This window comes from Sinohyriopsis cumingii, chromosome 8 (assembly GCF_028554795.1).
Source record: "Sinohyriopsis cumingii isolate HCF-2022 chromosome 8, ASM2855479v2, whole genome shotgun sequence".
NCBI lineage: Eukaryota > Metazoa > Mollusca > Bivalvia > Unionida > Unionidae > Sinohyriopsis > Sinohyriopsis cumingii.
In genome coordinates, this window is record NC_142968.1 from 41298501 (window position 1) to 41314037 (window position 15537).

The window sequence follows — 15537 nt, forward strand, 5'->3', positions numbered from 1 at the left end:
AAATCAATGTTTGTAATAATGTTCTGTAGATAATATATAATTTATAGTATATCATTGTTTCTGAAATAGATAATCAGCAGTTGTAATTTTATTATTATCCTCTTCTGAACATGTCTTTTGTTATTAATATTTTTTGGTCCTAGGGCCTCCTCTGCAAGTAGCATTGCATCAGCTGGCCTAATGGGGACAGCAGAGAGAACCTTCTTAACACCTAAGAATCAGCAAACTGACATTTCCATGAATGTCCCCTCTCTGGATGAGTTTGATGCAGAGATAGAGATTTACAGAGTAGGTTCACAGCACTAGAAAAAGATCTCTCATGTTAGATTATTAACTAATGTTTTTATTATGATGTCTCTGTACAACTGTAAGATATCTTCACTTGTTTGTTTCAAGTTTATCTTGCATGCTGATGCTTCTGTAAGAAATTTTTATATGATGTACATATAATAAGAAAAATTAAATTCAGTTTCAATTTCATGCCTTATTTCCATCGAATAGTGACATTATAGTTTGTTTAAGCAAAAGAAGGCCACAAAAAGGAAGAGACAAGCCAAACATTTTACATTAGTATGGAAAAGTTGGCAGAATTCATATTAGGGCTGTGGCTGGTGAAAAATGAACCAGTTGTATGAGGACAGTCATTACTGCACATTTCAAATATTCATTATATCTCTGATTTGTTTGACATGACAGTGTTAACAATTGTCCACTGATGTTTAAATTTTTATCCATAAGTTGATGCACCAGCACAATGGTCACTTTTTACAGTTATGATGTTGAGTTGGTTTAAACTTTAAAAGTAATACTATTACCAAATGGTGATTGAAAATAACAAATTAATTAAACTTACTTTAAGAAATAAATAGCAGAACTCTATGTTAACCATAATTGTCAAAGTATGCTTCAGTAAGTGCTGTTGTGCAATCAAGGGAAACCAATCTGGTTTACATGTTTACTCAAGCATGGTATTTTGGAGATTCTCAAAGCAAATAGTCTGCATGAATTTTTCTTCTACTTTAGCTATACATGGTGGGATCATTATTTATCTATGTGGCCAAATATTGAAACAAGCACAACATGTAGTTCTTTTCCAGTGTTATGAACTAATAACATCTTGTTTTCATTTTTAACCAATCCTTGTCTTGGATGGAGGAAATAAAGACATCATTCCCAATTATGTTTACAGAATGATTGAAACAAGAGATTTCGCAGGCAGTAAGTGAGGGTGGCAAAATATTCAGGAACACAAAATCAAAAGAGCAGTATATAAAGTTAAAACTTTTATGACATATTGTTAAAATATCAAGCTTATTGTACATAGACCAGATCTACCATCACATATATCAGCAGATCTGGGTCTATGCAATTTGTTAGGAGCAGTCAGTAGATCAAATAACATAGACCTGACTTTGCTGGTGCAGTATGTGATGGGTCTACATTGTTTACAATCAGACCCAACGTATAAGCATGTATGCTATTTTTACACGATGTCTTTACAGACTGCACGAGATGAGATTAACAGCTTGGAGGACAGTCACAATGTGGGATGGTTAAGAGTTGACCTTCAGCCAATCAAACAAGTCCTCACTACATATGCCAGCAAGTGGATGTGGACTTTCACCAAGTATCTGTCAGACCAGGTAAATATTGAACTCTAAAGCAACTTAGAATGCAGTGAAGTGCTGTTGATTCCTTCTATGTTCATAGGACTCAATGTTTCCTGGACTTCATGCTGTGTGAAAATAAACTGAAATAGAAACTTTAAAGCCAGTGTGTAAAATTGTATGATCCCATATGCTATTTTTATAAGATACTGAAATATATAGCCATCAACAAAAAGGTAATTTTTGGGCAAACATTTTACCGGCCAAAATGAACGAGGTCTCTATAAAGACAGGGTACCCCCACAGACAGGAGGCCTCCTTCATAACGCTATAACCTCTTTTTATTTTGATTCTCCTTAAGAGATGGCAATGTTCTGCTGAGTGCACCTGTTCATTACTAAAAGAATGACCTTAGGGAGGTGGGACCCTGTTTATAGCTGCTATAATTCTGATGTGAAATATTTTCAGTGAACTTGACTCTATCAAGGTCACTGAGACTGTCAGTTTTTAATATCAGTCTTCTTCCAAGTAAAGTCAGTTGAGTTGGAATCTAGCTTAGTGAATTGAAATAAGACAAAATTGACATACCTCATATTTAGTTGATATTATATTCAAGTATGTTGTTTAATGTAAATAATTGTCCTTTTCTGAATATAGCATATATACTCACGTATAAGCCCATTTGTGTGTAAGCCGACCTCCCCAACTGAACAGGTATAAACACTAAAAAGTGCATGACCCATGTATAAGCCAACCCACAACTCCGAGACATCACAAGATGCACGAGGTGAGTTCAAAATGCATTTATTTAGACAGACTTATATTAACAAAAATTACACATGTACTTATGCTGGGGTTGGCATGCATGATTATTAAAAAGAAATGGTATAAACTTATTTGAAAAGTAATATATTTCATTTTCTGTTTCTGCCTAATTTAGATTTGTGTATAATTTGATCAAATGATGACAAGAATTTAGCAATTGTGAGTTGCTGTAACACTACCTCTTTCTTTTGACTCAATTATTGTTTGTTTATGCATTATTGCATTGGACATTTTATATCAGTGCACCAGTAATTACGATTTTACTCTGCCTTAAAATTGTAATGACCTGCATAATATAAGCTGTGCCACAACTCTGAGACATCACAAGATGCACGAGGTAAGTTTTAAATCATTAAAATGTGATCCCAGTCTGACAACACAATGAACAACAATACAGTTTGTGTCAACACTAGCAATTAGACTACTGAACATATTTACATAATGGCACCACCACATGTACATTGTAGGTTTAAACATGCACTGAATGAAGTACATTCCGCTGAATGAAGTACATCCCTTGGAGTCGAATCATGGGCACCACTGTGCTAACCTTTAATGATATCTCCAAAATACAGTAATGAAGTTTCAGAAATACTGCTTCAGAAATTATGCTAATGCCATAAAAGCTGAGTTGTAGTTTGCTTTGATGTAAGCAACCTTACACGATACCTGTCGACTTTCATGCCGAGAGGGAAAGAAAAAAACTCCCAATTTTGGGGGTCATTCCACGCCTACTTCCCAGTTTTATAATATCTCCCAATTTTTGCAGAGAACTCCCAATTATTACATTATGTCTTCGATTTTCATTTCTCCTAAAAAGGAAAAGTCCTACATGTTCTTTTGGATCACATCTGAATATTGTTGTGATTAAATAATTACTTTGCTAGAAAGAATTTGCTTCTTCACTAAATAGAAGGTTAAGTTTAAACATTATTCTCGTAATTATATGATTTTTTCTTATCTCTACAGCAATAAAAAAATAAAATAAATCAGAACAAAAAATAAACCACAATTTAACAGTTTAATATGTTGGGTCACTGATTTTTGTTTTTACATGCATGTCCTAGGACATGGACAAAATTATTTTTTCATATCCCAAGATTTACAGCCAGTCAACAAAAAGACTTAAAACTGTAAAGTTTGGACATTGGCCCGCAGACAAGCCGATCCCCCCCCCCTTCTTCCAGGCCTTTATTTTTTCCTACATTATTCGGCTTATACACGAGTATATATGGTAAGAAAAATGGACTAAGTAAAATCCACTCTTGGCTTTATACCTTGTTTTGTCCAACTGGTGACATTCATTACAGCCAAAACTTTGTTCTAAAGTAAAATCCACTCTTGGCTTTATACCTTGTTTTGTCCAACTGGTGACATTCATTACAGCCAAAACTTTGTTCTGCAGGTGACCCATATGCTTAAGAAACTTGACCAGTTCTTAAAGAGAATTGAACCAGAGATTGAAGGCATCACAGGGGAGGAGCGAGAGACTGCTTCTTTTATGAAGATGATGAGACTCTTCAATGAGGTAACAAATTCTTTGTATTTCTTTTTACGAGCCAATTTCAGAATATTTCACATTCTGTACAGTGTGATTATCATTTTCGTTAAAATAATGATTCAGTTGTCATAGCAACTGAGATTTTAGAGGATTTTACATGAGTGTACATATCAAATGTATGAAATGAATTAAATAATTTTTGTTAGGATACATTGGTGAACAAACAATTTAAATTAATTGAGCACTACTACAAGACTGTATTTCTAAGATGAACAACAATACTGAATTTATTTGACAAAACCACAGAATAGTGTATTAGCAACCTAATGGTCAACCTATTACAGGGATAAAAAAATAGAGCAGTTTAATGAAATGAGTCTGAAATACTTATGGATGCCTTAGTTATTACATATTTGCTTTGCATGATGCCATCACATTATTTGTGATGTCATGAGGTCTTATTATGTGTGTTAAGTAAAGAAAATCAGTATATTAACCTAAATAATTCAGTATGAATAGATTTAAAAATCTGGCTAGAAGTTTTTAATATAAAATACATATTTATTATCAATTATATGACAGTAATAAAGACATTACATCAACCATATTCATGAAGTGTGTTCTAGACCCAAAATCTAATTTTATGTCATTACATCATGTCTATCTCTGGTAGACAAAATCATGGACAGCATTTATCATAAAGCACATACTCTACCAAAACCCCACCCCCAAGGCAAACATAGAGATAAGATAATTTCAAAAGTCTTATATGAATATAAAAAATTTATTCCATATACTTATAACTAAAGAAACAATTATGCACATTTCCTTGATGCAGATGTACATAATATTTTGATTTTTTAATAAATTAACTGGTGACATTTGATACTATATAAGATGATATTCTGGAGCATCATTTTGATTCCATTATGGGGGGCCCCGACTGGCTGAGTGGTCTAAAGTGCTTACCATTCCGGATCACTGCCATCTCACCTCTGTCTGTGTATGTTCGAGTCCAAGGCTCGGCTAGTGTGGGTACGTGGGAAAGCCTGCCAGTAGCTTCTCATGAGTTGGTGGTTCTTTCCTGGGTTCTTCCTCCACCAGTTATACTGGCTGCCATATATGGCCTATCTTGTGCTGAAAAAAGGCGTTACACCCTAGAACAACAACAACAGTATTGATTCCATTATGGATATAAGTTCTATGAAATATTTGTGACAAAAAGTTAATTACAGAAACCTTTATAGGTTTGCATAATTTAATTAACAAACATTTGTTTAAAAAAATAAAAATTTATAGTAACCTTTAAAGTAAGTGTGACCTCTGTATTTTATTCTTCATATCTCTGCAGGTTTCTGCTCAGCAGTCTGAGATGGATGGAAAATTTGCAGCCATGCACCGTACAGTTCTCCTGCTGAAGAAATATGGACAAAAACTTCCAGACAAGACTCAGCAGCTCTTTGCTGCTGCCCCAGGGAGGTGGAATAACCTCAAGACCAAAGTATCACTGGCCAAACAGAGACTTGGACCTAGGATACAAGAAGAATCTGTCAGGATCACCCAGGTGTGGATAATGTGTATTACTATTCATATTTTCAACATGTAAGAAACTATTCAGGTATATAAATGGATACAGTGACTTTGTTTACTGTGTATTGGTTACTGTCAGTTATTAATTAATATATCTTTTTATTGCAGTTTTCTTATGTGAGCTAGGTAACAGCCACTGTTGAACTTTTTTCTTCTTTTTTTGTTAATACCATTTCTCAGTGCAAGATAGGATATAATTGCTGAAGGAAGACCCTGGGAAAACACAGTTAAACAAGTGTATCTAACTCTAATTGCACATGTGGCCAGATAAAATGAAATTTTTTTTTGGGGGGGTGTATGCCTGTTTTAGAAACTGATGATAAATACTGTATGTACTCATATACAAGTCAGATCCATTTGCAACTAACAGATCCACATCTGCCTACACATTAAGCACCAACAGATCTGGGTCTGTGTTTTTTGCAGTTGGATCCATCTTATATGTAAGTATACATGGTAGGTATTAGTTGAAAGTTAGTGTTAGCATTGCCAATGATAAGACTGTGTAAGTGTTTGTAAGTTGGGTGCAATGTTTGTGCAGCATAACATGGGATGCAAGTGAAACATCACTTACCACTTAACTATTTTCTAAAAATAGGGTTTTAAAACAAATAAAGGTAGGGTTTGCAGTTACAATGTGCCATTTCAGCACAATTGACTATTTTTTTAAGAACAGTATATTTTGGAAATTGGTTTGAATTCCAAAAGTGCATATCCCAGAATAAACTCGGTACATTGGAGGTAAGGTGGGAAACGTGAATAAAACACACTATTCAACAAGTTTTTTTTTCCACTTAAATAAATCCTGCAAAATTTTAGATCTGATATATTGAAAATGCATTTCTTTGATTAAAGTTGAATTGAACATACATTCTGGTATTAAACTTTTATCACAAAAATATGCATTCTTTAACAGCACTCTTTGAAAATATGTTTTATCATGTTCTGCATTTTTTTTTCTTCCTCAAGGACCTGGAGGCTTTTGGACGCCTTGTGGTCAAACTGAATCAGGAACTGGAGGCATCAAACATCTACAGTAGGGACTGTGTTATTGGAGATGCCTGGGTCGTAATTGACAACTTCTCTCGCAGACTGACAGTTCTGGAGAATGAAGCTCAGGTACACATACAGTTAGAAATATATACTTTTTATATTTCACATGTACTAAAAATCTAGTAATAGTAAACCACAAATTAAAAATTTCCATACAGGTTTCCTATCTGTTTGACACACTTTCTTCTTGTTCATTTGAATACCAGATTACTGTAATTGCTAACTACCACCTTGTTTGATAATTTTTTTCTCTCACATAGTGTTCATATTGTTTTTCACACAGTGTTAATGTCACATCATAACAATTGTATATCATACTGTTTCATAACAATAATCAGCGGTGCTTCATGGCAATTTCATTGATTAATGCATGGTTCCTACAGATATGTGTTGTATTGAGTTGCAAATTACAGTTTATTAAATTTATGAAACTCATTGAACATTATTACAAGCAGTTTATGGCCCATAATATTATTAATTTCATTTGTTAAATTTCATATCAAGTAAACGCTTTTGTAATAGATCTTGTATCTAGACACTGTCTGAATTTTAAGAATCATTTTTCAGGTTATGTCATGCAGATATGAATTGATCTTTTATTATCAGGCTATACTTGAAGTTAGCAGAAATTTAAATTCTGTTTTGATTTCTAGAGGTTAATGGCGGGGCTTGTAAAATCTTGCAGTTTGAATTTTTGACCAAATTTGTTGTCCATTCCTGTAGACTAAATGAAGAACCATTATCAAAGGTTTAACCTGCCATTTGTAAGAAAAGAAACGATCATCATGTTTTTTTATCTGCTAATATTTTGTTAATATAAATATTCTTAGAAAGTGGATATAATTATCTAAATGCACAAAAAAATTTGAAAAGGCATTTAATTTTGTCATCAGAAATGATTTAAAAATGAAAACGCATTTAGTTTTGTCATCAAAAATGATTTAAAAATGAAAAAGCATATAATTTTGTGATCTAAAAGTACATCAGAAAAGCATTTTATTTTGTCATCTAAAAGTACATCAAAATTTAAAAGCTTTTGTTCTCTAAAGGTACATAAAAAAAGAAAAAGCATTTAATTTTATAATGTAAAAGTACATAAAAACTGATAAAGCATTTAATTTGTCATCTAAAAGTACATCAAAATTGAAGAAGCATTTAATATTGTCATCTAAAAGCAAATAGTTGAAAAAGCATTTAATTTTGTCACCTAAAAGTATACACAGATTGAAAAAGCATTTAATTTTGTCATCTAACTGTATATCAAAATTGAAGAAGCATTTAATATTGTCATCTAAAAGTACATAACAATTTGGAAAAGCATTTAATTTTTCATCTTAAAGTAAATACATATTGAAAAAGCTTTCAGAACTTTATTTTCTGTTTGACCATCTTTTCATTTAAAATCTTTTGAGGCCAACTCAGCAAAATCATCCAGTACAGTGCATCTGGTATAATTGATGATAATAATGTAAACTATTTTGCTGTTATGTTGACAGGCTTTAAAACAGTTATTTAAAATTATGAACCGTGCCTTATTTTTCAACTTCAAAGTAATCAGTGTCTTAAGATTCGCCTGTTCAGAAGCTCATCACCATCCAAATATGCCACATTTGTTCAATCTAAAACCAAGGAAATTTTGTAGCTTTAATTGATACTGTGTTTCCTGCTGATTTTGAAGTGCATCAGTATCACATTATTTTTAACATTATTTTGAATTTTAATTTTCCTCGTAGGATTTGATAGAGCTGCAAGAACTCTTGGAAGCTTCTGTTGTCAACTTCAATATTCTTCCCCAGTAAGTATTAGAAAAACAGATTATGAAAGTTATGAGCTTGATGATGCTAAACTGAAGCTCTGAGTTTCATGATCTCTTGGCCAGATATTTATAATCATATTATACATGATAGTATAATAATTTGTATTCTGACCTTTTCAGTTATTTACTGTATATACATTCTTATAAGTTGAGCCTAACTGCAAACTGCACAGACCTAGATCTTATGTCGCGAAATGTGCTGGAAGATCATGGTGTGTGTGTGCAGTTTGTTAGGAGTAATCAGTAGAACTAATAACTTCAACCCTGATCTGAAGGTGCTTTATGCTACATCAGATCAGGTTCTTTGTTGGTTGCAGTTTGGCTCAACTTATAAGTGAGTATAGATGGTATCACATGGAACATAAGCTTTAATCATTTTCTTTTGCCATGAACAACAGACTAAAACACCTTGAACTGAACTATTATTAAGTACCTAGCTTACAGGTACTCAAATAAATTAGCTGTGAGGCCCAGCCTAGCAAGCTGCTATCATTAAGTTTGTCTAGCAGTTGAACCCTTTTACTCATTTAGTGTTTAGATTGTTACATTGTCATAGTACTTAATGGATGTATTTTACTTGCAGTTTGTATTTAGTGTACATATTCTTGTAGAAGCAAGCCTGTGTAATTGTTACATTTAGCATATGACAAAGACCAGTCATATCAGTACAGTGTTTTGAAATTTCAAAGGACATCCATCCTCTACTTTTAAATTAGTATACTGCAAACCTTTTGCAAAACAATAGCTTAGAAAATAGACTACTGATGTAAAGCTGTAGTCCTGGCTCATTTTATACCTCTCTCAAGCAAAATGTAAAAATCACTTTCTTAGCATGGATATGATGAAGAACCGTTTAATAATAGCTTTTGTGTAATGATTGTGATCTTTGAAGAATATTTGTAAAGTATCCTGTAATTTGAGTTCCCCATGGGTGTTATGTTATGGAAGTTTGTACTAGAATCTTTCTCTGACTTCTGTGGTAAGATTTCAGGCACTGTGAATCAATTGAAATCCATGGGTATCCGTTATATATATTCTGATGTTCAAAATCTGATTGCATTTGTACTGTCACTGATCTAATTCTAATTATTCATAATGATTGCCCAGGATTTTAAATTTGAAGAACATTAACTCTCGTGCAAGTTTTATTTCAAGGAAATAGAAGAAAAACAAGCTGAGTATAAGCTGTGACAGAGAGATACAACTTTGAAAATTAAATTGGCTACATTGTCTTTTCTATGTTTTCCATTCATCCACTTTGTTGATATATAAATCTGATGCAGAACTGTAGAGAAATAATCCAAGTGGAAATAAGTTGTAAAAATTCTAGTAATAGTTTGTCCAGCAATTAACCATGAAGTTCAGACCATGAAGTTATTTCTGGATCAAGTCACTCCTGTGGCTGATATCAAATAAACAGAACCGTATACTCATGTAGTTGTGTACATATAATGCACAGCAATGAGCCAGCTTGGTTGCTGATATGATTCCCATCTTTCAGTCTGAGCACATGATCTTGTCTAACTGTCATACAGATGTACTATCATCCAGTTTTATGGCAGACACTTTAGCTAGGTATTGCCATAATCATCACAGACATGTGTTGATTGCATAATTGCAGTTACTAGTATATGACAGAAATGAATTCCTGTTTATAATTTATTTTCTTTTCTGTTTACTATAATTATATTAAGAAAATGCATTTGTTACAGGGTTGCAGTTATAACTTATTATTTGCACACTTGCATACATTTGCTGGTATTTTTTCATTAATACTTACATGTATTTTTATTTCCAAAAATTTCCAAAATGCACCCTTGTATATTGCAGATGCCGGCAGGATTTGAATAATCTGAAGCAAATTTGGGAAACAGTCAGGTAAAATCTTTGATATATCTGTGCATGGACCTATGCAAATGTTGAATCATATGCAAAGAGTAAAATGTCCTTTTGTATCTTTAATATTCCAAAGTATAAAACATATAAGAGAGGTGCTTTTAAATGTAGAGGGGTATCAATTAGTTTATTTGTGCTTTTCCTGCCCAGGTTAGATTAGATTAGCTTGATCTGTGTGTTCTTGGGAGAGACACTTAGCCTCCATTTCCTCTGCATGATAAAACGAGTTATATGTGAAAAGTGTCATTAAAAAAAACACCAAATGGCCTAATTATGTTTTGGGGAAAAATTAAATGCAATATTTCCAATAATTACAGTGTACAAAGTCTTGCTTTCTCAGCATGAGTAGCACGTATATAACTGCAAGGTCATTAATATTTTATGATGCTGCTGAATCGATGGTTGGTGAGGCATCTGTTAAACTCTTTTTGTAAAAAGGCTTTGTGCTTTGTTATGATAAAATAAAATATTGATACATGTTAGCTTGATGTATAGCAAGTAAAAATAAGAATAATTCCCAGAAATCTTTTGTAATCCAGAGTGATTGATGAGCAGCAAGCAGAGTGGAAGCGACATCGCTGGCAGAAGATGAACACCAAATTTCTTCGTGAGGAGACATCCAAACAGCTGGAGATAGTGCGAGCTTTGCCAGAAGATGTCTTCACTTGGGATGTCTACATGGGACTGCATGAGTCCATTACATCTATTCAGGTAAGATTACAATAAAGAAAATTATAGTAATTTTACCAGATGAAAATTTTGACTTAAGGAAAGATTTCTGTCTCACATGATAGAAATAAATTGCCATCTTTATATGAATCATCTGTTATATGTCATAAGTAAATCATACAAGTTTTAACAAACAAGAATTTTCTTGGACTTCACAAGGAAACTAAATTTGCATAAATATAATTAATAAAATGATATGTCCAGAGTCCATTCAGTCAGAGTTGCTCCCTGTATATGCCAAAGTTGTAAATAAGATGGATTTATCATTTATATAATTGAGGAATAAACATTTTAGCTACCAGTTCTTTTTGTTGTGTATTGTGTAAATAAAGTATTTGTTTCCAGTTTAATGCATAAACCAAATTTCAACATTGCTCATCATTATGCCACTACAAGGGAAGTTAGATATATTTGTATTCCTGACTAACCTCATTAAATAAAGAATTCTTATTATTATTGTTGTTGTTGTTGTTTTTGAAGGTATTTGAACTAAACTTGGTTCACATGTAAAGCAAGTTGTGTAAAGGTGCCTTTTGTACTTAGGATTTTCCCAATTCAATTTTTTTATGTTACCACGGAAATTAAGTATAGCAGAAACAGTATGCAAAATCGTGAGCCTAGAAACTTTGTTATTTGCACAAGTAGTGTAAAAATTGAGAGTGCTAGACCACTTTGGGTACATAAGTATTTGTTTTTAATGTTCCTTAAAGAAATTTCATATTAGCCAAGCATATGCTGTCATATTTTGCTACAAGCTTCTTTTATTCAACATAAAACTAGTCATCAGATTTTGTTCTTCATGAAACCAATACATATCAAAAGTAAATGCTTTGTGTATACCATCTTTACTGCAAACTGCATAGACCCATATCTGCCATTGCATAATGCACCAGTAGATCTTGGACTATGTAGTTCTTAGGAATAATGAGTAGGAAAAAAATGAACATAAACCCTGATTTGTAATATGCATTGGCAGATTAGGTTCTATGTTGTTTTCAGTTGGACCTATCTTATAAACAGATATTTATGATAGTTGCAAATTCACATGATTTAATATCTCCTTGTCTCGTTTCTTACAGGTCTGCTTACCTTTAATCGATGACCTGAGTAACCCTGCCATGAGAACCCGGCACTGGAAGCAGCTTGTACGTGTAACTGGTGGTGCCCTCACAATTGACAATGATACTCTAAAGAGGATGACTCTTGGAGAACTTCTGAGTCTGGGATTGCAGCGTAAGTATTTATTTGTATTGCTGCAATTTTCTTCAAATTTTTTTCATTTCAGCAGCTGTATTAATGAAAACAAAATTCAGAATTGTAGTTATATATTTATCTATAATGGTACAGTGGTTAACATTCTAAGCTTGCAGTCAGTGGTTCTTAGGTTCAGATATTTCTCAAACTAGCCTGTCAGCTGATGTGGTGTGTTTTTAAACAAGTCCCTTTACTTTCAAAGCTTTGGCTCCAAAATATAGATATATAATGTGCTGATGTGCCTTTAAACACCGATCTGTTTTTTTGTGCTTTTTATTGTGTTTTTTCTTTGCCACTTTTAACATAACACTGACTGTATCATGCAATAAAAATTGGAATTAAGTCCCTTTTCCAAGTTTATACAGAGTTAGTCAACCAAGACTGCCTTCAGTTGGTATCAGACCCATGAGTCTTGGATTACAAGCTGAATGCTCTACCAGCTGAGCTAACATGGGTCCCACCAATTTATTAATCAATGCTCTAAAGCATTACATGCTTCTTGAGTACAGTGCAACAAAATATCTTGAATGAGGAAGTAATGTAGCAACAAAACACATTATTGAAATGAATGTCTACAAAATAAATCCACAACTGTTATGGAAGTTACTATTTAGGATAGTTGATTTTCAATGACTCTTTGAACACATTTGTTATTATTAGACGAAATGCACGCCAAGGATACAAAGCTGACTGAGGATGTCCTGAGTAAACAACAGAAAACATCACAGGCCATATATATATATATATATATATATATATATATATATATATATATATATATATATATATATATATATATATATATATATATATATATATATATATATATATATATATATATATATATATATATATATATGCTGTGAATTCATTTATCTTCATATGTTTTAAGTTTAGTGGTTCAGAGAAATGTTATGTTTTCATTTTTACTTACCATCATGTATATTTCTCTTATTGTGAAAGGATTTGTGTTGACTTCATAAATGGATCTTTATTCAGTGGGTCTTCAGGACTAGAAAATTCCACTCATCTACTCATGCTTATAAATGGTGGCTGCTTCGAGCAAGTCACATTTGAATGATGCATGTCCAGTGAAACAAGTAGCCAATGAAAAATTGGAACGAGTGACATCTTAAAGCAGATTCATTGTTATGGAGTAAAATGTATGCAGGATAAGTAGCCAATTAAAAATTGGAACGAGTGACATCTTAAAGCAGATTCAGTATTATGGAGTAAAATGTATGCAGGATAAGTAGCCAATTAAAAATTGGAACGAGTGACATCTTAAATCAGATTCAGTATTATGGAGTAAAATGTATGCAGGATAAGCAGCCAATGAAAAATTGGAACAAGTGACATCTTAAAGCAGATTCAGTATTACGTACAGTGAAGGATGCATAAAATTGATGCAGGACAAATAAAGCTTCAAGTCACTTGCTCTGTAGGACATGTAGCCAAAAAGAAATTGTTTCATGTTTGGGTTTTTAAATTCACAAAGTCCATGAAAACTGGTATCCCATGAATTTTTAATTCACATTATATTGTTTGAATGGGAAAACAACCAAGTTATACAAATCACTTTTTATGATGTTTTATGTTAAATATATGTTACATCTTGTAACAAAATTGATTACATTTACTTTCAGAGCATGTGGATGATGTGAGAGCCATAGTACAGAGAGCCATGAAGGACCTTTCTATTGAACAATCCCTTAAAACATATGAAGAAGTGTGGCTAAGCAAAATATTTGAGCTGAAAACCCACATCAGGAGCAAATTTGATGCTCAAATTGAAGTCACTCAAGTAGGAGGCTTTCTCTCTTTTCTCTCTGATTTAATATCTCTGTGATTTTAAACAAATATTTCTTCACATCATCTTAATTCTTATATTTGTCTGTGTCCATTTCTATTGTTAACTGAAGAACTTTTGTTCTTTCATCATTGATAAGTGCCCCTTGAAGGGATATATAATAGTCCTAATGTACCAGATGAGACTTTTTTTTATAAGAACAGTTTATATAAAAAATGTATTGCACTGATACATTGTAAAGCTCTCTCTCTCTCTCTTTTTCTCTCTGTATATATGTATGTATATATATATATATATATATATATATATATATATATATATATATATATATATATATTTACATACACACACACAAACATATAAATTGACAAGTACTATCATAAAAAAACATACCATTTTAGTTTAAAATTTTGTTGACTGTGCCTAATATTGATTGGTTTTATTATGCCGTTATAAATTTGAGTTACAAAATAGGTGAGAGTACATTTACATTCAAAATTGTCAATATTTTAGGTTATTTTTTGTCAAAATCTCACACTTATGACTTTTAGAAAGTTTTGTTTAAGTGTTTCATAATAGTCTTTACTTTGCTGATTAATAACAACCAAAAAATGCACCTGAAAGACATTTGTTTTAGTGTACCATCAAGCTAGTTTTCTTAAATAGTATTTATTACCTGTATGGATACATATTTTTCGCAGGACAACCAAAGTGAAATGTCACAGAGTGAGGGAGGTAACTCCCAGGTCCCAGTGACGGGTCAGAACCGCAATCAGGCCCGAACAACAAGTCGTATATCCAACCAAAGCTCTCTCAGCAAGAACAAACGCAGCAGTGTAGCCTCGCTTCCAGCCTCTCTTCTTAATTTGGGAGAGGTATGTTTCTGCCTCATCATGTTATGTTTCCACACTTTCTTACAATATACTTGTACCAGTTCCTTAATCCAATTATTGAAAACAATTGTGCAATCAATATACCTACTGGTGAGCTGAAGTGTGATTGGATAAGATAATTCATTTTTTGTCCTTTGACCAAAAAGTTGGGAGGAGATAGAGCTATTTGTCAGTTTGTTTGTGTGTTCATATGTTTAGGTTTGTTTTTTGTTTGTCAATTGCAAAATTTGGAACACTATTTCACCAGCATGTGAAAATTGGTATTAAGATGCACCTAAGGAAAAATAACTCAGCCATGCAAAATCAGGTCACTCGGACCTAATTATTGCACTTGAGAAGCTTTTATATTTTTAGTTGTATTTTTCATTACCTCCTTGGTATTATGGACTTTCACCTACAGCCATGAAAACATGGATATAATTACATTTCAGTCAAAATCACTTAACCATATTAAAATTAGGTCCATGTAACCCAATTTTCACACTGATGGCTTTTTTATTTTTGGCTGTTATTGATTACATCATTTTTCACTTATACCTGAAGAATGATACTTGGATATGTCT

The 15537-nt window shown here is 32.7% G+C and overlaps 1 protein-coding gene across 3 annotated transcripts in view; it reads left to right on the forward strand.

Moving 5' to 3' along the window:
- The window catches only part of LOC149793348 (uncharacterized), a 238037-nt gene that overhangs the window by 37539 nt on the left and 184961 nt on the right, over nucleotides 1–15537 (forward strand). For all 3 annotated transcript variants that reach the window (XM_089967332.1, XM_089967334.1, XM_089967333.1), the window contains exons 23-33: nucleotides 144–288; nucleotides 1503–1643; nucleotides 3838–3960; nucleotides 5285–5497; nucleotides 6493–6642; nucleotides 8310–8371; nucleotides 10223–10270; nucleotides 10828–10999; nucleotides 12097–12250; nucleotides 13918–14075; nucleotides 14783–14956. In XM_089967332.1, coding sequence (XP_089823458.1) covers nucleotides 144–288; nucleotides 1503–1643; nucleotides 3838–3960; nucleotides 5285–5497; nucleotides 6493–6642; nucleotides 8310–8371; nucleotides 10223–10270; nucleotides 10828–10999; nucleotides 12097–12250; nucleotides 13918–14075; nucleotides 14783–14956 — 1540 coding nt within the window. The remainder of the gene's footprint in view (nucleotides 1–143; nucleotides 289–1502; nucleotides 1644–3837; nucleotides 3961–5284; nucleotides 5498–6492; nucleotides 6643–8309; nucleotides 8372–10222; nucleotides 10271–10827; nucleotides 11000–12096; nucleotides 12251–13917; nucleotides 14076–14782; nucleotides 14957–15537) is intronic.